Below are 23,482 nucleotides of genomic sequence, written 5' to 3' on the forward strand. Positions count from 1 at the left end.
GAATTTCCCCTGGGGATCAATAAAGTATCTATCTATCTATCTATCTAAGAAAACATTAGCAATGGCAATGATGCAGTATCAACAACAAGACTAAAGCTGCTTTCAGAGCTGCGTGTAAGTCCGCATGTTCTGTGGATGTCAAGCGGTTGGGGCGTATATCTGAACAACATAACCGGCCTTTTGGAATTCCGAACTTACACTACTTCCATCCTAGTATTTGTAGACATTATGTAAATTAGCTCATGTCTGAACGAAGCAAAGAACATGCATAGATTCTGCCGTTCACACATATGACCGCGTAATGTCAGCATGTTAGCATCATATTTGATGCACCCGAAGGGTCGGACCTCCATTTGACAAAGCTCCACATATACTGCAGCTTAAGTGACCTGCTCTTTGTGTTTGGAATGAACAGGACATAAGGGAAACTCTAAAAAAGTCAGTTTCCAGGGTCACTCCCTACTCACCTACTGCCTGATATTCCGTTAATAATACTTCAATTAGAATGAAACTGCACACAATCAAAATACCCAAATCCAAATGACAATTTAGTCAGGTTGAAAAGGCAGAAAAAAGCTTGCTTTTGTAACCAGCTGTTCTGACTCTCCAAAATGAAGAATGCTACCATGCTGAGCACCCACAGAGTAGCAGTTTACTGTGGGTTTCATTTGAATGTTTTTAAGCCAGAGAGTGCAATGGAATGAGCCAGAGAGTACAATGGAATGAGCTTTGCTCACATGAGAAGGAAGACACAACCAGAACACCACAATGTTTCAGCACTAAGTTGCAGAAGAAGAAGCCAAACGTTCCAGCATCTGCAGAACTCAAAACAGGCAGAATTTTAATCGATCTAAAACATGCAAGCTCCATTCAAGTAAGTCCTTGGCAAAAGAAAACACACTTAAACTAAAAGGTTTCTCTATTGTTCTAAAAACTCACAGAAAACAGCACAGAGAACAAACAAGACAAGCGCCCCAAGCTTGAAGATACACAGGAGATAGCAACCAAAACATCCTTAATTTGGCTTCTAAATTGCTCTCATCTCCCCTTCTACCTGCATCAGGTTGGATCAAAGATGGCAGAGATTCCAGCATCGAGCTCCCAGGGGATAGGAATCTCCCCTCCGCCCAGCTTGCAGTCAACTGTCTGGCAATTACAGGCTCTTGGGCCCGATGTGAGCGCAGCGAGCTGAGCCTTAATGGCTTTACATGCAGAAAGATGTCAGCTCTGAGATTACATTTAGTGATAGGGCCCAGTTATCACCAGGCTGCAGCTCACTCCACGCCGGCCTGGATTACTCTCGCCGGCTCGCTTTGATAAAGTGGAGAGAGAGGGCTGAAGGAAGGTGGAAAGGTAAGGTGAGATCAGCCTGATCCCCCTGAGTGAGTTCCCATTAAATGGAGGCGAGGAAAACACACAGTCTTCCACGGGAGATGAAAACACGGTTAAAGTCCAAATCCAGAAAGCCATTGAAGATGAGTGAGTTTGTTTTGAGGGACTAAAGGTGTTCAGTGGGCTGAGGGAGGCTATGAAAGGAGTGCCTGATACGTGCAAGCATCCATGCGTACCCTTGTCTACAGAGACTCTGAAGCAAAGAAAGAAAGAAATCACTCCAGCTACATCCACAACCTAGGCTGACCAAAATACCTAAACCTAAAACACACATACATTTCACAGGCTTCATAAGAGGAAACCAATGAAACAATTAAGTGATGTAAATTGCCCAGATCATTAAGGAGAGGAAATGACATGGCTAAGTGACCTGAGGACAAACAAAAGTGAAGCCATCATCTACAGCTCAGCTTGTGTCCACATGCAGCTTGATAGACCGTAAGCTCTCGGCCACTGCCTGCAAAATCACCTGTGAATTTCCATTAAAGAAAAGCCATGGCACATAAACACAAACTGCACAGAGACAAACAACTGATTTAATGCTTGCAAGGTGTGAAAAGCTCGACTGGCACAATGGTTAATAGGGCTTTCTCCCAAACCCAACCAAAGTGCTCTCTCACCGGATGAGGGCGGATCAGCCGTGGATTGTTGCCAGGTCTGATGAAGCGCTGCGCCGTCCGTCTCTTCAGGCTGAGGGCATCGGGCCAGATCTTGTGCTGGAACAGTGGGGCATCTCCAGTAGCACAGCACACAGCTGCTGGGATCCTCAATAAGACCACCGCCACCCCAGGAGCACCAAATGTGTGCGAGTGAGATTACTTTGGGCAAGGAGCGAGGCAATGAGGACTGTGAGAGAGAGAGTGTCCCAGGTATGCAGTGTGTACCTTTGTGTACACCTCATGTTCTGTACCGTGCTCCTACACATATGAGCAAAGATTAACCTGAGTCAAGCGGAGTCCTGGTTTGTGTACGCAAACCTGGCCAATAAAGCTGATTCTGATTCTGATAGAGGCCATTTGTTTCTTGGAATGTTCCCTATTGATGAAAAAGAGTGTTAACAGCAGCTTTCGTGTTTTGAGTTCGCTCAACGTATGTGTCTCACTCAACCCCTCTCACTCACTCACTCACTTTCTCTCCTTGCCTTACCCCTAGAGGATGGACTTGCAAATGAAGTGCATTTTGTTCTCTACCATTATAACATTTGTTGACAGCTCCTAAAGCAAGGATGCACACCATGATCACAGGACAAGATAGCAGGAGCCAATCACAAATGTACAACGAGCTTAATCACATCAGATCTCTTTCTGCCATCTAGTGAAAGAAAGAGGAATTGCAGGCCACTTGAGGCTCTTATTTCAAGAGGCTCAATTCACCTGTGATGCAAGAAAAATCAGAATGCTGAGAATGTTTAAGAAAAAGCATTCCCAAAATGCCATGATACCTGTGGCGTGATTAGGTACGACTTCTACTCTTTTTTTCTGCCATAGATATCTCACAAGTATAACAACACTCTAACATGTCATCTCCTATTGTTTCTTCCATGTACACAGAGTACCTGCCAGAGATATGCACACTAAAGGCACAGCATTTCACACAGTCTGCAGCAGATGTGGAATATCTGAGAACGCATCGGCGAGCACAAAGATCCATGAATGGCCTTGGCCTCCGTTTCCAAGGCTGAAAGCGTGTTAATGAAAAGAGCGTTTTAATTACACAGCAGGAGATGGGCGGAGGAGTGCGACTGGGGGCGGGGGGTGGTGGTGGTGGTGGTGGTGGAGGTGGTGGAGGTGGTGGAGGGGGGGGGGGTAAGTGCCATATGCAAATGTGACTTATCACCTATTGCTGCCGACAGCCTGCAAAATGGCATTAATGCATTTTAAAAGGGAAAGGGAAGAGATGGAGGGGGGGGAAATCCCCTTGGTCCCTTTCTCCCTCTATCTCTCTCCTCTTTATTCCCGCTCCTCTCACTCTCTGAAATTTATCTGCCGAAGACCAGCCTCTAACAATGAGCATTCAGAGGGGCCAGAGGAGATAGGGAAGAGAGGAGGCCCGAGAGAAAGATGGAGCGAAAGGAAAGAGAGGGAGGGAGAGAGAGTTTAGCGGGAGAAGAAAGCTATCTCTCATGGGTAGGGAAGAGGGGCTAGCCAGTCCATTTGCAGAACGCTTTGCAGACCTGGATTCAAAGGGCTGCATTGTGACTGCCTTAACAGCCTTTTCACCAGTATTTTCATATTTTGATAAATATAGCGGAAATAGGCCATATAGTCACATGAGGTGCACTGGTGGCTCATAAGGACACAGGTGGGGTCCTAATGGAGGAGAATGGGGAGACGAGGCCGCTCTCCAGCCACAGCTTCACTTCTACAAAACAGCAATGTACCACAAAACTGAAAAGAGACTTCACTTCACTTCAGACTTCACAAACATATACATCTTTTGGTAGAGTTCAGTTCAGTGTGTTTTTCTCGTCTTTCTAGCTACTAAATGCAATTTTTCAGAGATGGCTTTGTCTAAGGATTTCTTGTTTAATAAGAAATAATTACAATAATACAGTGATACTATTGCCAAGGGCCCCATTTTTGCCATTTTAATGAAAGTGAAAAATAGTTCATGAAAAAGTGTTCCGCCCTGAGATTTGGGTCGACTCCTGATGCAATGGGTCCTCCTTGACCCATGCAACAATCCTCCACCAAGTTTGATGAAAACCAGGCAGGTAGTTTTTGCATTTTCCCTCTGACACACTGACAGACCGACAAACAAGCCGCAATGAAAACATAACCTCCTTGGTGGAGGTAATCAGTCACAGCTCTCTGATCTCAATTCCGTTCCTTCACCGCTCACATGCAAACGCACTCACAGCTGCCAAAGCAACAGTACAGAGCAAACATTTGTCGGAGTCATTCTCATTTGGAGAATGACATGCACCCCCACCATCCATCTTAAATCTTGTTTGCTTTTCAGACTCAGCCAATATCACTCACCGGAATGAGTCTCTGGAATGACACAGTGTATAAAAAGGGGTAAAAAAAAAAACAAAGCCCTCCCTGCTCTGGCTTTTACAGCAGCGGATTCTCAAGGTGGATAAGGACCAGGTTTGTGTTAGCGCAGGGTCTGAGTGGTAGGGAGCATATTCATGTTTATTAGCTATTGTTTATACTCTTGCCCTTGATTAAACTCTACCTGTGGTTTAGTATTTGACTTATGAGTGTGCCCACTCATGAAATGAGATACTGAGGCAGAGAATGACAAGGCAGCAGCCCGCTAAGGCAGCAGGAACTAATGACGAGAGGAGAGGGAAGAGGGACAGAGACAGAGTGCACGGACGTGCTAATTACCACCTGAGCATTGCAATTCGTCACATTTTCTCTGGAAATTTCTATTAATACAAACATATGTCTTCAGACAGATAAGACCACCGGCTCCAAGTCTGGACACATACTTGTGTGTGTATGTGTGTGCACACACATGTACACGTATGTGCATTCGTGTTTGTGTGTGTGTGTGTGTGTGTCCATGTTTCGTAATACCCCTGGGTAACTCTGGGTGCAGTCGGCCACTCCTACAGAGAAGATAAGGCGGTCCCTGAGGGGTGAAGAGGGGCAAAGGGAGAGGATGGTGGTGGCTCAAAGAAGCAATTTTGTGTCCATCAGAACAGTTAGAATGCAATTTCCATCTTGAGGGCTTCATTTGACAATGACCTTGCCTGCCTGAAGGGCCTGATTTTAAGGCACCCGTTAAAACTATTTAATTAAAAAAAGATAAGACTGCCGTTTATTAATTTTTAAACTTATTAAGTTCCTCTGTGTCTGCTGCATATGAAACAGCATGCTTGTATGTTTGTCATCAAATCTCCTGTGGCACCCATGGACATGGACTAGCATGAATGAATCCTGTGTATGATGGACAGCATATAGTCATGCTGAATATATAAAGCAACTCATTAAGCCTTTGCATGAACAAGTTGGGAGGATGATATTAACATGCACAGAAGTTCTTTGTCTCCCCCTAGTGTTCTGAAGTGGCATGCAAAGAGAAATATCATTTAAGACTGTATGCCTATGTGCCTGCTGTGTAGTGATTGTTTGACTTCACTAGACTATGAATGCATTTATTTATGTTGTAAGACATGTAAAATAAATTAATGACACCCGCACTACGCACAAATTAATTTAAACTTACAACGCACTTCCCTAATAACTTCTGACTAGTTATCTCGCGTCAGTCACTGACAATAGCTAGAATGCATCAAGAAAACACATAGGAAAAATACTGTTCAGTCCACCAAGACATGATAAGCTATTGGCGCTACGCAGCACCAGTTGTGATATTTATCCTACTGAGTGTAATTGTAGGTAATGTCATGTAGCCTATGAGAAGAGCTAGTATTGTTAGGCAATACATGTCAAGTCCAAGGCAGCTGAGGTGTGGCAATGACATCATTGATACGCAAGGATGCGGTTTTGCCGTCCAAACGAACTCGCAAGGGCTACGGTTTCGAATTTTTCCACCCTGGGACCAGGTTTCAAAAAAGTGCGGTTTCGGGCAGTGCGCTTACAGGATTCGTTTGGACGATCGGCCAAGACGATGCAAAACATGTGCGTTTAAACCAAAAAGCGTCTCCGTGTGGATGGCCCCTCAGACAAGCTTTGTGACTGACCTTGTTGCTCCTACAACAACCTGGAGCTCAATGTGACAAAATACAGTGCATAGAGATAACATCATATGCTCAAATCAAACCATAACTGCCTTTCTTAAGTGTACACCTTAAACAGCCAAATCAAGTAAAAAGTCACTTTGGCAAGAACAACACTGTAGGTTTAAAACTATATGAAAGACTGAGAAGTGTAGTCAGATAAAACAATAGAACATGAGGAGACTGAAACCTGTTCATTCAGAATCTCTCTGTAACCAGCCGCAGCACTTTCTTCTGAGGTAGCTGAGCTACGCAGTGGCTGCTAGAATAACAGCTGTCTGCCATAATATACTGTGCAAGATTAGTGCCAGTGAGAGATGTTAATCTGAGCAGGCGAAGTAAAGCGTAGTTGCAACAGAAATGGGGAAGCAGTTTCAGCTGAAGTCCACCTTGAGGTGAGGACAGAAGGGGTCACCGTGACTGAAGCACCAGTGAGAAGTGGATAGCAAATAAGAGTTATAAAATGATTTGTGTGTGTGTTTGTTTAATTTAAGGCCATTTCCGCAACTAAGGCTATTTAATGGCCAGAGCATTGTGTGTTTTAGAAACTTAAATATGTTTTTTAAAATCTAGTAAGCTAGTAAAATCTAGTTGCTAGTAAGATATTCTAAAACCTTCAAAGGTGGGACCTTACTAAAAACATCAGCTATAGAATGTGTGTGTGTGTGTGTGTGTGTGTGTGTGTGTGAGAGAGAGACTGACCAGCGACTGGGCTTTGTCCGCCTCCTGTCTGGTCTGCGCTCTCTCGCGCTGCATTGCTCGACTCAGGTCCTGGCGGCTGGCCTCCCTCTCTCGACGGGCGATACGGGCCAGCTCCTCCTGGATGATGCTCTGCTGACGCTCGTACCTGACCAATGCATGCACATAATCAGAGCCAGCTTACGTCTCTAATGTCCACTACGGTCAGCAGCACACACTGGACAAACTCAGAATGATGTGCTAGCCCAGCTCAATAATCATGCAAAAGAAATTAACTGTGCAGATGAACTGTGGGCCACAATCAGTGTTAACTCTGATGTGTCGTTGATGTTTTTGTCATGTTGTGCCTCTGGCATCACTAACAACACACCTTCACTGAGGACCACCAGTTTAATCTGCATAAAAAAAACGATTTAACCTGCCATCAAAATTATTTTGAAGATGACAAACAAAATGAGTTATTTCTACATGTAATGTACTGGTACATCCAGTCAGTGAAAAGCCAACGAAGATGGCCATGGCCGTGCATCTGCAGTCCATTTGTCAATTTTATTATTATTATTATGGTCCGAACATTTCTGTCACTGGAAAAGCCCAGACTGCAGACACCACCTGAGCTGCCGGCCCACTCTCAGCCCCCCTCCAGCCCACAGTACCTTCTCTTCAGCTCCTCGCTCACGTCTGCTGCTGTGGACCCACTGGTTGCCTGGGGCTGGGGCTGTGGTTGAGGTTGTGGCTGTGACTGTGACTGTTGTTGAGAGGATGACTGAAGATGTGGCTCTGCCGTGGAAAACGAGCAGAGTTATACTTTTGTGCAAATGGCATCAGAGAAAGGCTCTACTTATCAAGACTGTAATAGTTACAGTGTCTCACCTGTGTTCTCTTTGTTGCCAAGAGTGGTTTTGGTCTGAGATTTGGCAAATTCATTAGCACCCCTCATTCTTTGGAGAACATCCTCTGAGAGCTTAACAAAGAGAGGAAAAAGAACACATTCATGCTACCTCAGCTACACAGGCCTCAAACATGACACATTTTGTGAGATAATGTTCACTTGTTTAACCCTCAGACATTGGAAACTGGACCATACATCATGACAAGAATGAAAGAATGAAGATAATCTATGACAATTTAAAGCTGCAGTTGGCAAGACTTTTTTGAGAACAGCATTTTTAGAAAAAAACCCGCACTTCTACCTCCACCTAGAGCCTGTTATTTGTTTTGCAAAAATCCACAGCTCCCGGTTCTTCTGATCCAATCAGAGCAGGACTGTGTGATATCTGACTGTCAATCACAGTCTGGTCCTCACTGACGAGCTCGATGAGAGGGTGCTCAGTGGTAGTGGCTGAGGGGCATGAGAGTTGTAAACATTCAACATTTTGGCTAAGTCCCCTCAATCTGTCAGACTTCCCAACTGCAGCTTTAAAATAGACAAACAACATGAGTCATTTCTAAACATACCTGGTGCTATTGAGCATTGGACCTGTAGAGGTCATTATTGGATTAGGCTACTTAATCTAAAAGTGTTCTTTGACAATAATGAGTGATATACATTTCAATGTGTTTTAATTCCAAAGTCCAAGTCCACACTAGATTTTTAAAAAAAAAACAATAAGGGGAAAAGATATGCAGATAGGATAGGTTTCCTACTTTGCATTAAGTGGTGCCTCACCAGGATTTCAGAAACTACTTATAACTAACGTTTAAAATTAATGTACTAAGATTTAGTAGTGTACACAACTACACTACAGATCTCCTGTAGGCCTAATGACACGTTCGACCTCAGACAATCGGCATAAGGCCAGCGGACAAGGAGATTATGAGGATAAACGTGACTGTCATTTGAGGATGGTGTACGTGGTAACATACTCTAGTTTAACAGAATGTATTGAGTCGTTATAGTCCAAAATATGTTGTTGCCTTTCTAGTCTTCAAAACTAGGCCTACTACAGTATGCCTAATCTAACTTGGCGGGCTTCCGAGAGCAAGACGACTCAAAGAATCTCATTGGCAAGAATGTGTTCAAGGTCATTATCGCTTGTGCTATCCACTGATGACAGCGCAAATTTCTTTGATGTCCTCTTAACTAATTTTTCATGAGAAGACGTGATGTTGGCCAGAACCAGAGACTAGACTATTATTCCCACACTGGCTATCGTTAGAAAAGTGTTAATGCTATAAGCCTACAGTCTCTGCTTACTGCTCAGACCCCCATAATAAAGTCAGTTTCTCCCTCCCTATTGCAGGTTATTTGCAAGACAGTCGGCAACTTTAGGTCCGTATTCGACTTGGAAGCAGGCCTGTGTCAATATTCAAATGAACGTTCTGTTATGTCAAATATATTTTACGTAAAACTAAACACTTTGTCAGTTAGCTTCTTTTCTTTACTGCTCATGTGGCACAACATACCACTATGAAGGCTAATTTGTGATAACCAATTCAACCCCTCAAAATAGACAAAAATCTAATGTCCAAATACCCAGAACGCATAGCGAAAAGACGCACTGAGGACTGAGGACCACCACCAACCAAAACAGCTAACTAGCTAACCACAGTAGCGTAGATAGCCTATTCCTGATGATTTCCATGAGTGATGAATGATGTTGGCGTGGCTGCTGGTTACGTTAAACCTCGCCCAGTTCATTTTAGGTCAACCCCTGCGTCTACACTGGTAAGAATATCTTTAACCCACTGAACACAAAATAATATTTCTGTTATCGTTCACATTACTTCTGAAACTCTGTACCATAGACAGCTAATGTTAACGTGATGCCTAATGTTAGCTTCAGATCCAAAACGTTACCTTCACTCCTCGCAAAATTCGGACCGTGTCCCCATCATCCAGGCCGAAAGACACTTTCCGTGTTGTACTCTCTGCAGATCCCATCATCCACTATGTTAACAGACAGAAATGACGCCTCGGTGCAGGATATGTTTAAGGGAGACACTGAAGTGTAGTATTGTTTGATTTACTAGTGATAACACACAGCTTCTGCGTTGACAGCTTGGTCTCGACACGGCTTGTCAGATTCAGGCTAATATCCTGTTACAGCATTGGTGAATCTGATTGTCAAGATCCAATGAAAATGGATATTGTAGGGTTGTGTAGGAGGCTACAATAGAGAATCATGGGAATTGTAGTGTTGCATTTTAAGTCCTCTCTCACTGAACCTAGGCTAGCCTACAGGTGAAAATTTTCACATAACAACAAGTTAACAATAAAAAATACATTACAAACAAACATTACAAATAACAAACATGAGGTTGTTTCCCTGAATTCAGCTCCTTCAGCAGCAAAGTCATAATTTTACATGATCTCAATCGTTTCTTTTTTGTGTGTAGGGCCTATAAAATGTAGCACTAATCTTATTTTCAGTTTTTTTTTTAAATCTTATTTCTGTTTAATAAGCCTTTACATGTTTTTCCTTACTGTCAGTGGTGTATGACCAAAATTATTTAAAGACAACAGCTTATGTAAATGATTACAAACCAGAGCAGCGTATGCAATAGTTTATTGTTGATGCCTACAAATCTTTTTTTTTTTCTTTTTTGATGGACAGCACTGTCTGGAAGAGGAAAGAGCAACAAACATTGGGCATTTCTCTGTGTTTTGTTTGTAAGTTTGTGTACTTCTGAAATCCCTTGGCTTCTTGACACTTAGTTGGAACACCTCATCCAGCGCTCTTTTTTGCTCAGAGGATAGCCCTTGTCTATGGTGAGCCGAGGGTTCACACGCCAGTACTTGTCCTCCTTGAACACGTACATGTGACCATTAGTCCAGGTGAGGCCAGCATCGGGATGGGAAGGAAGGCCTTTGACAAGATGTGACAGAGCCTTGGGGTACGACTTGAGGTCAACAGACCCAAACTCATCCCACTGCCAGTACTCTGATCCCTGTAAAGCAGAAATATATGTATGGCTACTCATTCCACACCTTTTCATCAATGGGAAACTATCAAATGTTATAGAAAGAGAACATAATCACCTTAATAAACACCAGTCTCTTATTTATGTTGAGGTAGAAAGCACAATCAACATCAGAGGGAATCCCAGTCAGTTGTCTAGGAAATCCTCTGTCAAGCCGGAACCCTGTGTACCTCCAGACTTTTCCTCCTGGGTAACAGAAAGGGTTACATTCTGTTACAGGCTGCTGATATGAACTAATGTAGGCTACATACCAAATGAAAAAGCTCAGTGGTTCTCAGTAGATTTAAAACAGGGTTACAAAGGCTACCAGAAATATTGCCTCATCAAGGTAGATCACCTTTTAGGAAGTAAGATTTGTTGGTCCTGGAAGAATGAACGGCTGCAGAGAGATCTCCAGGTAGGTCTTTCCACAGAGAACTGATGCGAATGGGTGCAGTGTAACCAGTGTCAGTAACTGTCCACACATGCTGTCCACTGAACGCATATGTTTTACCATAAGGCCCTGTTCCAAGAACCAGAGAAAGTCAGACTGACAGACAAGCTGAATAAAACTTACATTACCGGAAATGACTGCCTCATGCAGAGACACAGTAAAGACGTTTGTGGCTTAATAGTGGACAGGAGAGAAACAGCAAACCTAGCATGATGGCATCTAGAGCAGCCTTGCAGGGGTTGGGAGAGCTGGAGGCTGGCTTAGATGGGGAAGGCTCTCTTGGATTCGAGTTGGGTTTACCTGAGATGTGGGGTAGTTGGTTAACCTTAACATAACTCCATCATTACTATTACATTACATTACATATTATTACATTATTATTATGATATTATTATGAGTACTGGATGTCAAATAACACAGCTCATCTTAAGGAAGTTAACTGACCATATAGAACTTGGATGCCAAGAACGTCATCAGGGTGCAGCTTAAAGTCCTCCTTGTAGCCAGTGTACACAGGTGCCATGAGAGCTCTGAGGTGCTGAGAATGACCGAGCCCAAGGGCATGGCCTATCTCATGAGCTGCCACAATGCGGAGGTTAGCCCCACGCGATGTCCCCTCAGTCCAGTGCTCTGACACGTCAAAGTGCACCAGCCCTGACTCTGGAGCATCGGCATGTGCCAGGACACCTCCTACATGACACATGACAAACACACACCCCTAATTTTTTACTTATTGAGCGATGTTTTTTAAAATGTTGTATTTGTATTTGTGCTTCCTGTGGGACCACAGATGTAAATTAGCCCAAGGCTAACTCTGGTGCAATGCATCAAATGGTTACATTTATGTTTTATTTGCACACTGTCTCTTACAATTAAATTGAAATTGAAATTGAATAGATACTCACACCATTCACACTTAACCACCATCAATGTAATATACGGTAGATGGACATGCCAGCAGCATAATACTTAAATTCACCATAAAAAAACACATCACACACACAAATCTAGGCATTTAATTACATATCCAAAAAAAGTTCAATGTAGACATCATGGATACGTGATAGGGGCAGCCGTGGCCTACTGGTTAGCACCTCGGACTTGTACCCGGAGGGTTGCCGGTTCGAACCCCGACCAGTAGGCACGGCTGAAGTGCCCTTGAGCAAGGCATCTAACCCCTCACTGCTCCCCGAGCGCCGCTGTTGTTGCAGGCAGCTCACTGCGCCGGGATTAGTGTGTGCTCCACCTCATTGTGTCTTCACTGTGTGCTGTGTGTGTTTCACTAATTCACGGATTGGGATAAATTCAGAGACCAAATTTCCCTCACGGGATCAAAAAAGTATATATACTTATACATACTTAGACATCATGGAGAAGTCAGGCTCAAGAGGACACTTACAGGAGTTACAGGAGTCTTTGTGTCTCACCTGGTCCATCAAAGGGTACTGGGCATGTGCTGACCCTCTTGTGGAAGGAGATTTTAATGTCTGCCGGTCCTTGTGTCACTTCCTGAAACGTCAGCGGTGAGACATCGCTCCAGTAGCGGAAGGCCCTCTGGATGGCAGCACGGGTTTTGGCTCCGCTCATGTTGGGTGCGTAGTTGTAGATTCGATAGGTAAGCCTCTTCTTCTTCCAGTGGCCTATTGAATTACGTGTGGTTTAAAATGAAGAATTATTACCATAATTACTTATAATGTAATTATACAGTATTTTCATTGATTTATAATTATTACCATAATCACATAGATAATGAATGCAGGGAAATGCAAGTGCATTGCAAAGATAGAGTTTAGGCTGCGTTGAGGGAAACTGAGTGAAAAATGGCCCAATTGGTTGTTATTTCATATTCATATGTTCAATCAGACACATTCAACATACTGTTGAAAATATTTCTTAAGTTCTTTGAAACCTGTGTTAAATGTGTCATGATTTCCTAATGATTATTTCCAGAGCACTGTAAACTGGTTCTGTAACATTAAGTTTACATTCAAGAAGGCTTAGTAGTGCAATATGGTTGTCATTGTAATACAATGTAGTAGACACTCATCAGTGAGAAACAAAACTGAATTCTATAGTTTATTCTGCACTTTATTTCCATGTATTTATTTCCAACTCTTGCCAATGCTGGGAGCAGCTGCACAGGTTTTCTTACCCAAAAGGCGATATTTAAGGGTCCTGTTGTTGAAAGCGTCCTGTATACCACAGCGGGGCTGCCGCATCATTGCCAGAGTAGCCTGATCCAATCTGCCTGTGATTGGCAGCTCAGTGACCCTTTGAAAAGTCCTATTAGACCAAGATTTGAAATCTCAATATCCACAGTCAGTGATATGTATGCTTGCCATTTTCAGGATTATCAAGGAATGAGTTAATCGTTGGTTTTGCATGTGAGTGTCAGTTGCCTGTAGAAGATCCTGGGGATCGAAACATTGCCCTTTTAAAGAGGATATAAAATAAATATTTTGTGGAGCCACAGTGTGCAGACTTTCTTTTTAAAGAATTGTTTGTCTGACGCCTGACAAGTTTTGGATGTGCACACACTTTTTCCTTTTCACAAAATGTGAGTGTAAGTCACCTCAAAGATTCACTCAGCTCCTCCAGCTGCTGCCTGGTTGATTCGGAGTTCAAAAGTGTTGTGTGGAGATATCCATATTGCTTTAGATAAGCCTAGAGAAAGACACAAATAAAGAATGAGATACAGAGAAAGAGAATTAGAATTTTGATAAGTGCCAAATAAGACAAAATATAGGCTATATAGTATCCTACAAATTATTAAAACAAATACATGTGTTAGGAGTCACATGTTTTTCGTACAGGTACACAAGAGCTCTGTGTGTTAGCACAGGTACACAAGAGCTCTGTGTGTTAGCACAGGTACACAAGAGCTCTGTGTTAGCACAGGTACACAAGAGCTCTCTGTGTGTTAGAACAGGTACACAAGAGCTCTGTGTGTTAGCACAGGGTGTACCCAGCTGTAGAGTGAGAGTGCATGGAAAGGATTTTGTGCAGGCTCACTCACCATGGCTTCTCTCAGGACACTGGGCTCCACAGCTGAGGTCAGTGTCATCGTCAGCATCAGCACCAGCACCATCAGTGGCGACTCCATTCTTTTTGTGAAGATAAAAAGCTCCGGACACAAACTACGTCCTACTGGTCGTCACCTAAGTTCCTTACTGCTCAACTGCACGTTTTGGAGACATACAGTTATTTCATAACCAGCGTATTGTTGCTTCTGACAAGACTAGTCTGTGGTGTGTCTGGGTTATTCCAAATATAAAAGTGCCTTTGTGTCTCTCCTGAGTGAGTGAATTCCAGACGCCTTGTTTTCCTCTCTGGCCCTGGGTTGCTTTTATATCGGCTGATGCCACCAAGGAGTGGGCTCCGACCTCAACCACAGCAGTACCCATGAGAGAGGAGTGATGGGAGGCTGGGAGGTTTAACAGCCCATCTGTGAAAGCCCACTCACAGTGTCCTGGTCCACTGTTACGACCATGACGGAATGGAAATGCATCTGTAAATGTGAGCTGTTTGTATCAGTAACAGGCTTTATAAATCCAAACTGCTACAACACCTTGCAAAATTATACACAAAGCATCCCATAGCACATGGTCAACTTCAACCCACCTCCAGATCAACATCATTCTTTTATAGCGTAAGCCCCAGACAACTTTGCCCCAGCTCTCCTTCTCATGAAAATGAAGAATCTCAGCACATTACCCTGGTCAGGAAAACCCTATTGGTGAGCATTCATGACATTTAAGAGCTATATACCTTTAACCCCTTTAAAGGACAATTATATTTGTATACCACATTGTGTAAACGGAAGCAATTATGTGCTAGTAAGTAGTGGTACCGTAATTATGGCAGTAAAGGACCCAATATCAAGCCAGCTTGTCACTTTTATGAATCATGGCTTTCCAGTGTAAAATTCTACAAATATGTTCTCATTTGTTACACATAGCCATTACTGAATCAGTCATCTCTTTTTGTCACTGTTTTCTTTTATATGATCCAAGTTAATACCTTCAGCTGAATTATTTCCTTGAACTCTGGCATTTCTTGACATTACAATTCTGGCCCAGAGCAGGCCTACTTCTAACCAAGTAACATTCCAACATTTTTATTTATGAGTGCCACATAAACAAAACAATGATACCGCACTTACAGCTTACAGCTGGAGACTAACTTAAAACCACAATGTCATGGATGTACATGCCAGAACTTCTCAATATTTCGTTCAATACTCGTCAAACGTGTTCAGTAAAAAACAGCAAGTGTATGCAGATGGCAGAATATCAAGTTTGAGTGTTGATCTCGATGATTTCACATTAAAAATGAAAGGTATCAGCAGGGGACTCACAGATCAGTTTTACAGTTTGGTTTGCCAATTATCTGTGGAATGTCCGTTCAACAGAAGAAGGGGGTTTACTTTTGCTGTTAATTAAAACATGGCTCATGTGGTTTCTCAACCCCAGAACCCACATGACCTCACCAGGGCATCTTTAGTTCGCCAAATGTACAGTATATTGGGCTGTTTTAAAAAGCAAGGTTAGGTTTCAAGATTCACAGCGGTTTGAGCTTACACAGACACATTAATTCTGTTTCATTTTTACAGCTTTCTGTTTTAATTTCCGTTTAACTGCTTTGGTGGGCAGCGGATGTGCTCACATCGGTGTTCATAAATGGCAAAATGTGGGCTGTGTAGGAGTGAGGCTGAGTGAATGAAGCCCTGGTAGGTTGCTCGTGGCCACAGGCAGTGGGAGTCATGGTGTCCACTAGTATGTCACTAAGACGCAGTAGCAGGAGACAGGAGGCTGCAAGGATAAATGGCCTGCACTGCAGTGTGCTTGTCTCTTCTTTACCTTTCCCCACTGTGTGGCCATTCGAGACACGGCTAGCATGGAGGGTCAGCAGTAGCCTAGAAATCTAGACGCACCCTAGCAGCAGCAAATGTAATTTGCAGCCAGGGTAGTCTAGCAACTCTGTTGGCTTACGAGCTGGAAAAAACAAACTTCAGTCAGGCCAATCACATCGTGTATAGAGTCGGTGGACGGGCTTAACATAATGACAACAGAGTTGTGACAAATTCCGCATGAATTCCTTGCTACTTGAAAACAAAGAAGATGGATGCTGCTGCTGTCGGCCTTTAAACAGCCTTTGAGTTTAAGTTAAGCTTTTTTTTAAATTGGCAAAAGTTTGATCAACTAGCTCCGCTGGTGGGAAAATGCATGGGACTCATGAGTTGTAGTACTATCCTATTGCGTGCAGAGGGAATTTGAAAGACAACTGTTTATCCCGCCCCTCGGATTGAGCACTGCCAATGGTGAGTTTCCAGACCCTACATCTTGATGTGGGTCTGATTTGTCAGGCTAGGTCAGCAGGCCACTGAAGCCAGCAACCACATGCATCCACATCCAGGTCCAAATAGCTCTCTGGGCATCCTGGTGTATAAGGAGATGGGGGCTAAGGCCAGGTAATGGTTGAGAAACCACAGCTGCATAAGTTGGGGGACAGAGAAAAGTAAAATGCTAAGTGGAGCTAAATGCACAACAGAAAAGGAACAGAATGTAAGTGCAGAGGTCACATGGGCAGCAGTGATAGCAGCAGCAATGTGATGGGGAGTAAAGGGAAGGGGACGTGTGACAGAAATGGAGTCCAGGAAGAATCCTCCCAAGAAAATAAAGACCCAAGAAGAGCAATGGGAAGATCACATGGCCAAGCTTAACCCCAGCAACAGAGCACATGGCCAAGCGTAACCCCAGCAACAGAGCACATGGTTCAAGCTTAACCCCAGCAACAGAGCACATGGTTCAAGCTTAACCCCAGCAACAGAGCACATGGTTCAAGCTTAACCCCAGCAACAGAGCACATGGTTCAAGCTTAACCCCAGCAACAGAGCACATGGCCAAGCGTAACCCCAGCAACAGAGCACATGGCCAAGCGTAACCCCAGCAACAGAGCACATGGTTCAAGCTTAACCCCAGCAACAGAGCACATGGTTCAAGCGTAACCCCAGCAACAGAGCACATGGTTCAAGCTTAACCCCAGCAACAGAGCACATGGCCAAGCGTAACCCCAGCAACAGAGCACATGGTTCAAGCTTAACCCCAGCAACAGAGCACATGGTTCAAGCTTAACCCCAGCAACAGAGCACATGGCCAAGCTTAACCCCAGCAACAGAGCACATGTCTCAAGGAAGCTGTGAGAAAATGGCACTGCTGTCAAATCCTACATCAGCCAAGAAGAATTCACCAGAAGACAAGGGGGGGGGGGGCCGGAGATATGTACACTATGATATGCTGTACATCTGGTCTTTTTTGTTTACATGTATTTATTTTTGTCTTTTTTGGAGGGGGTGGGGGTTGTCCTTTATGTAGAGTGGACAGCCAGGAATGACTGGAAACAAGGAGAGAAAGATGGGATGAAATTAGGAAACAACTGCAGGTTAGAATCAAACCCAGGTCTCTGCAGGAACCTGAACGTGATCACAATGCCACTTCAGCCACAGCTCAACTTTCTTTTCCTGTAGCTTCATAAAATATTGATTGATATTGTGATTTAACCCATATCTGTTGTAATGTTCTCACAGCAATTTGCAAGCCACTTTACATATGAACACGCTCCTGTATTACGTGCTGGCAAAATAACTTTGGTGTCTGAGCAGCTGCTGATAAAACTGTACGACTCCTTCAGTGGTCTCATGTGGTTGTAATTATTGCCTAGCATGTTTTCTGCACTGCTTCCAGAGTATGGACCCTTTCAAGAGAGTTCCATTATCAGCATCATAGTTGGCCCCACAAGACTTCCTTTTTAACATTCCATATGTTATCTTAATGCAGAGGAAGTAGATTGGGGCCCAAATAGAATGTTCAAGCATTGTTTTTGTTTACCTTGTTGAAAGGGTCCATAAAAGCCCAACAACAAATGTACCGATATCTCTTGTAAATACCACATTTACAATGTGTTGTTACTCAGGCAACATTAATCTGTTGGTGGTGCTAGTTTTGTTTATTCAGTATCTGGGTGGAGTCATATCCCCCCATTTATTTTAAACTGTTGCTAATAATAAACATTGCAATCTTCCAGCTTTCGGTGTGTCTGATGTCAACATTGCTTTTGTTCCTACACTTGCATTTGTTTCTACAAATGATATGGTTATACCAAAGTGATGAACAGGTTTCTTTGCAGAAAACTTTATCTAGAACCAATTAAGTAGTTTCATTTATTTTCAAATTGTTAACATTTGTAGTCATCACTGATGGCAGTAATACTGGACTTCTCACACAATACAAGTGCCTTATGAACGGAGTTTCAAAGATAAGTTCATTCAGACATCACAAAACTAGGACCTGTTGACTAATAATGCTCATCATTAAATGTCTAAAACTCTATTGCGATGCTTTAACTCGTTCACTTATTTATCAAACAATACAGATATTACAACAGCTGATGGATAATGACATGTCTGTGGCCTCTTTCAAATAAGGATCCTGTCGTAGATCCATTTTGATGTATATTTTCTTCCCTACACATCAGAGTATATAAATGTACGAAACCTCATCTACAGCGTATGTGGCATCATATCTACCAAGGTTAAAAAAAAAAAAGCACAATATGGAATAAGATTGTTTGGGGGAGAAAATGTATTACCTGCCATTGTCCAGTCCCTAGCACAGCCACTTTTTCTACATTGTGAAAAGGTCTAAAGTGGTAAACATTTCTACAGCCATTTAAAATGAGAACGGAAATGTTCAGTAGCTATGGGACGGGGTGGGGTGGCATACTGCATGAAAGGTCAGTCAGTAAGTGGACAGGTTCTGCTCAGCTCACATCCTAGAGCAAATGTTCAGGCCGATGGGCAGAACTCCACCACCAGTGGGATGGAGGGGTGTTGAGGAGTTTGTTGTGTACACAGGTGTGGAGTTAAAGGACGTGGTCAGAGGTCCATACTCCACTATATCCGCCCAGTCCCACCAGTGTCTCCTCAGCTCAAAAAACCACCCCCACTGCACCCCTCCAAAGGCTTAGGATTCCTCCAGCTGTTGGAGCTCCTTACGCAAAGCTTCCGCCCGGCCCAGCTTCTCTTTCTGCTCCTGGCCGAGGCTCTTGAGCTCACCTGAATCTACTTTCTGTTGAAGGTCTTCAATCTGCCGCAGCTTCTTCTTTAGGTTCTTGATTTTTTTGGCCTTCTCTGTGGCTACAGTTTCAGCACTGCTGGTCTCTGTGGCAATCTGGAGTTTCTCCGTGCCTTCAGTGGCTTCCTCCACCTCGTCTCCTTGCTCTGGTTGCTCCTGCTGCTGTTGCTGCTTGCGTTTTTCCCTGCGCTTCATGTTGCGTTTGGCTGCCTTGGACATACCGCCAGTCTCTGAATCCTGGTCCCCTTGTCCTTTGGCAACCTGTTGCTGCTTGGGCTGAGCTGCATCCTCTGGACTCATGCCAGGAGGAAGGTCTGGCTTACTCTTAAAGAACTTCACATACTTATTTTCATACCTGAGGGCGGATAAAAAAATATTAACATTTGAGTTATTTCATCATTACTTATCTATGACAATACATGTCAGAATGTTCTATCTATGCTGTTCTACAACATGTCACCTACCAGAGAGGAAGATGCTGTGCAAATCAATCAGATTGATAATTCTGCTTAGAATTAGGGATACATTTTGTAAACAAATGCAGGATGCACAAAATGGTCCTATGCCAGGACTGTATGATGACACTATTATCCGTGTCATGTATGTAGCCAACATATCCGCCATGACCCAAATAAACTTTTACTCAACCGTGACTAAATAATTTGCTTAATTTGCTCAGCTGACAGACACTCACACTGGGACTTCTTCCTGGGGAACATAACCGTCCTTCACTCGTCGGGGCTTTCGCCAGGTCCCATCGGGCCTCTGAGTGGCAGCAATGTATTTGCCTGTGGTAGAACAGGATAGGGCACAGACATGAAGGGTTACAAACGGTCAGGTATAAAATACGAGGTGTGGAATGAAAATGGCTAAACATTACAGAACACGATATGACAATTAAACAGTGGGTTAGACGCTTCTACCTACAAGACAGATAGGTGGTCAGAGGCAGCAATCCAAATATCCTAAAATAACCGCGAATCAACTTATTAGCAAACTTTCTGGCTCAGTCCAACTTCTAACAGAGGAAGTTGCGCTAGGAGAGGGCCATCCCGTAGTCCAACAGGTAACGTAGTAATTTCTGGATAATTTCATAGTTGTACGGTCATAGTTTATCTATATGGGAGGCTGATTAAACTCGAAGCATCAGACTTCCACAACTCAAATCAAAATGTTTCAGTGACTAAACCTATACATGGTTTAAGTTAAGAGTTTGCTGGTTAGCAGACTACATCTTTACGGATCATGGAAGTTTGCTACACATCGAGTAACATTTAAGCATGCAAGCTAGGTCCCGGATAATGCACCAAGCAAACCGGGTGTCAAACTATCGTTGACAAAAATACAAGCAGGCAGCGTGGCTCAAATGTATCTAAAAGCCATATGAAAACATATTTAACGTTACTGAGCAGAACATTTATATTAAGGGGGAATAGTATCGCTTAGTAGCCACAGTTAGCAAACCAACTGTTCATGCTGCTGAACTTGTTATGCTAGCTCGCTAATCAATCGCTCAGGATCTGATTGTGACTAGGATATAATTGGGTTGCTTCAAGTATGCCATTTGAGAGACCACGTTCTTCTGGACTAATCGATCTGTATGCAACAAGAATCGGATGTGGAGGCCAACGTTTCTTAAAGTAGCCTTACCCGATTCATCTGTGACATAGGGAGTCGCCATCTTGAAGAATAGTTCTCCCCCTTCTTCTTTTGTATTTTAAGGGCGGCTAACTGATATTTGGAACATTACTGCCACCCTTTGTAGCGTGCGGATACTACATAACCCGCATTCAAAATAGAGCTTTCTAACAGGTCCATTTCTTTATGAAAAACGGAAAGATGTCTTGGTTTCAGGGCCGGCTTTAGGCAGGGGCCAGGGTGGCCCACCCAAGCATACTGTAGTGTCTTGCCCACCCAAACAAAGTCAATAATCAGTTGTTGTTGTTTGTTTTTTTCAGTTGTGCATCTGTTCTGTGCAGTCTCAAAAAACAGCTTGGATGCCTAGATGAGTTGGTGTCGAGTGTATAGTAGCTAGCTGGTACTCTGTGCAGTATAGCCCCCACTCCCTCCAATGCCTTAAAGGAGAACTTAGCAACTATTTCAACCCGTTTAGAAATCATTTGGATGGTTGGATGGAAAACTAACCTTGCAACATTGGGACTACCATCCGGTAATAGAGAAGTGAGAAACAAGAAACTTGTTTTAAATCATGTTTCTTACCTTGTAACATTCACATTGTTCTGCCGAACTTATGGTAACCTTTTTAGCTAGCTTGTAAACAAATCCATGTGCTTTATGGTTACCTTTTTCCAGTTTGAAATAGCATAATGCACAACTTATCCAGCAGAGGGGGAGCTAATCCTGCCACGTTTCCCTTTAAAGGAAAATTCTGGCCATTTTTCACTTAGATATCTGTTTCTCGAAGTCACTGAGTGTTGTCAGTATGAGAAAAAAAACCCGATACCTAGCTGCTGCAGCCAACAGCTAGAATAGCCAGGCAGCTACAGTGCTACTGTAGGCCTACTTATTTAAATATCCCCCCAGAGTGTAGCACGGTAGCTTCCTGGCTGCTCTAGCTGTTTGCAGGGATAGGCAAAAATATATCAAAATGCATTTTAAAACAAAATATAATAAAATACTGTATTTTTTTGTATTTTGAAAGTACTAAAACATAAAATACTCTTTAAAATAAGCATGATATCACTTTGCAAACCTTCCATATATGTCTATTTAATCTATTCCTTCATCACTACACTGACTGATTAAGTTGACAGTTGATTAAGTGGACTACACATTAAATCATTTAAAACCACACTCAATATTAACAATCAAAACTGCAATCATCAATAGCTGTGTTACCTCATCCTAGGCACTGCCCTTCGATGTACTTATGTTTTATTTATTTTATTGTCATTCTCTTTTTCTCTTCTTTCTTAATTTGCTTTCTATTTTTCTTGCATTCTTTTTTTTATTAATGTAATGTGATAATGGCTCTGCCAAGGATCTACAGATGAAAATTAGCCTTTTTGCTAACTCTGGCACACATAAGTGTAAATAAAAAATGTCAATTGATGCGTTGTCCCTTTTAAAGGTGCTCTAAGCGATGCCACACATTTTTTAACGCTAAAACATATTATGTCACTTACTGCAAACCTCACCTAACCAACCGCTAGCTGTCGGTGTCCTGAATACACTGTAAAAAAAAACACGATCTCTGTGGACAGCCCAGGTTCCAAGAACGGCAACAAAAATAACCTGGGCAAACCTAGCCCATAAAAACATAACCAACTGTTCGAGCAAATCACAGAAGAGATGCACGTTTAGGTGAATTTCAATTGCATGGGAGCAGCACAGGAGGGAGGGGGAGGAAGTAGCTCTCTGTTTTGTTTGAAAGTCAACAGAAGTGACGTTACCCAGCATCGCTTAGAGCACCTTTAAATAAACAAATATACAGTGTTTGAGAGAAACAGCTTTTCTCGGCATACGAGACATGCCATAACCTGCACACAGTCAACAGATCAATATGCTGATGTCATAGCCTAAATAATGTATCAGAGATGCACTCAAAAAGTCACAACTGAACTTGTCAAGGTACAAAGTGGAAACAAGTCTCTGACATCGTCAATGCATGTGTGTGAGCAACCTACAAGTTATCTGGCACTGGATCATCTTCCTGACTATCAATATTATGATCACAATAAGTATGGGCAAATTATTAATTAAATTAATGTTTCATTGTGTTGCTTTAGCCGATAAATGGGGCAACTTGTTGCAGGGCAACCACGCGATTCCATGTTCCACAACAACTCTGGGCAAAAAACTCTGGGCAAAAAAAAAGTAGGCTACTGGTTTTACCAAAAATATTTTGCAAATATTTCTTCAACAAAATAAAATACAAATGACAACATACTATTTTGTATCAGAAATACTGCATATCCCTAGCTGTTGGCTGTAGCAATTTTTGTTTTGTTTTGTTTATGTCAATTTTGATCCAATTTGACCACTTTGCTGTTGCCCACCAAAATTTCTACCAGCCCACCCAAATAGTTGGCTAGAACCAGCCCTGCTTAGTTCACGTTTTTTTATACATATAACACATTTATACATAATTTTTATACATATAACAAATAGCGACCATGACATCATTATTGTTGCCTAGCCAGATGGGAATAAGCCTATTGTAAATTGGAGGATGCAGATTGGTATTCA

At 42.8% G+C, this 23,482-nt stretch overlaps 3 protein-coding genes across 4 annotated transcripts in view; all 3 read right to left on the reverse strand.

The window, feature by feature from the left end:
- The window catches only part of LOC143114773 (MICOS complex subunit mic25a-like), a 59,776-nt gene extending 49,966 nt beyond the window's left edge, over positions 1–9,810 (reverse strand). For both annotated transcript variants that reach the window (XM_076276519.1, XM_076276520.1), the window contains exons 1-4: positions 9,585–9,810; positions 7,658–7,748; positions 7,441–7,564; positions 6,788–6,932 (exon numbers count right to left, since the gene is read on the reverse strand). In XM_076276519.1, the coding sequence (XP_076132634.1) occupies positions 6,788–6,932; positions 7,441–7,564; positions 7,658–7,748; positions 9,585–9,671 (447 nt within the window). In that variant the 5' untranslated portion in view covers positions 9,672–9,810. The remainder of the gene's footprint in view (positions 1–6,787; positions 6,933–7,440; positions 7,565–7,657; positions 7,749–9,584) is intronic.
- A 599-nt stretch (positions 9,811–10,409) lies between these two features.
- LOC143114727 (matrix metalloproteinase-19-like) lies at positions 10,410–14,244 on the reverse strand. Its single transcript, XM_076276468.1, has 9 exons — positions 14,158–14,244; positions 13,714–13,805; positions 13,294–13,424; positions 12,569–12,781; positions 11,586–11,831; positions 11,346–11,441; positions 11,046–11,210; positions 10,767–10,894; positions 10,410–10,675 (listed from the first exon to the last, which is right to left on the reverse strand). The coding sequence occupies exons 1-9, from the start codon at positions 14,242–14,244 to the stop codon at positions 10,439–10,441; spliced, it is 1,395 nt and encodes a 464-aa protein (XP_076132583.1). The 3' UTR covers positions 10,410–10,438.
- A 4,102-nt stretch (positions 14,245–18,346) lies between these two features.
- On the reverse strand, positions 18,347–20,969 carry pym1 (PYM homolog 1, exon junction complex associated factor). The gene is made up of 3 exons (XM_076275690.1): positions 20,924–20,969; positions 19,968–20,061; positions 18,347–19,628 (listed from the first exon to the last, which is right to left on the reverse strand). The coding sequence occupies exons 1-3, from the start codon at positions 20,952–20,954 to the stop codon at positions 19,163–19,165; spliced, it is 591 nt and encodes a 196-aa protein (XP_076131805.1). The 5' UTR covers positions 20,955–20,969; the 3' UTR covers positions 18,347–19,162.
- Between the last annotated feature and the right edge of the window lie 2,513 nt (positions 20,970–23,482).

This window comes from Alosa pseudoharengus, unplaced genomic scaffold, assembly GCF_046254945.1.
Source record: "Alosa pseudoharengus isolate Yale_2024_CS ecotype anadromous, Long Island Sound unplaced genomic scaffold, YU_APseudo_1.1 YU_APseudo_1.1_scf_9, whole genome shotgun sequence".
NCBI lineage: Eukaryota > Metazoa > Chordata > Actinopteri > Clupeiformes > Clupeidae > Alosa > Alosa pseudoharengus.

Coding starts and splice junctions, on each gene's coding strand:
- pym1 (XM_076275690.1), bottom strand. CDS start 20,954: ATGGCGACTCCCTATGTCACAGATGAATCGG. Junction 20,062..20,923: donor CTATGTCACAGATGAATCGG/GTAAGGCTACTT, acceptor GTTCTACCACAG/GCAAATACATTGCTGCCACT. Junction 19,629..19,967: donor CCCCAGGAAGAAGTCCCAGT/GTGAGTGTCTGT, acceptor ATCCGCCCTCAG/GTATGAAAATAAGTATGTGA.
- LOC143114727 (XM_076276468.1), bottom strand. CDS start 14,244: ATGGAGTCGCCACTGATGGTGCTGGTGCTGATGCTGACGATGACACTG. Junction 13,425..13,713: donor GAGCTGAGTGAATCTTTGAG/GTGACTTACACT, acceptor TTGGTCTAATAG/GACTTTTCAAAGGGTCACTG. Junction 11,832..12,568: donor AGTACCCTTTGATGGACCAG/GTGAGACACAAA, acceptor TGTGTCATGTAG/GAGGTGTCCTGGCACATGCC.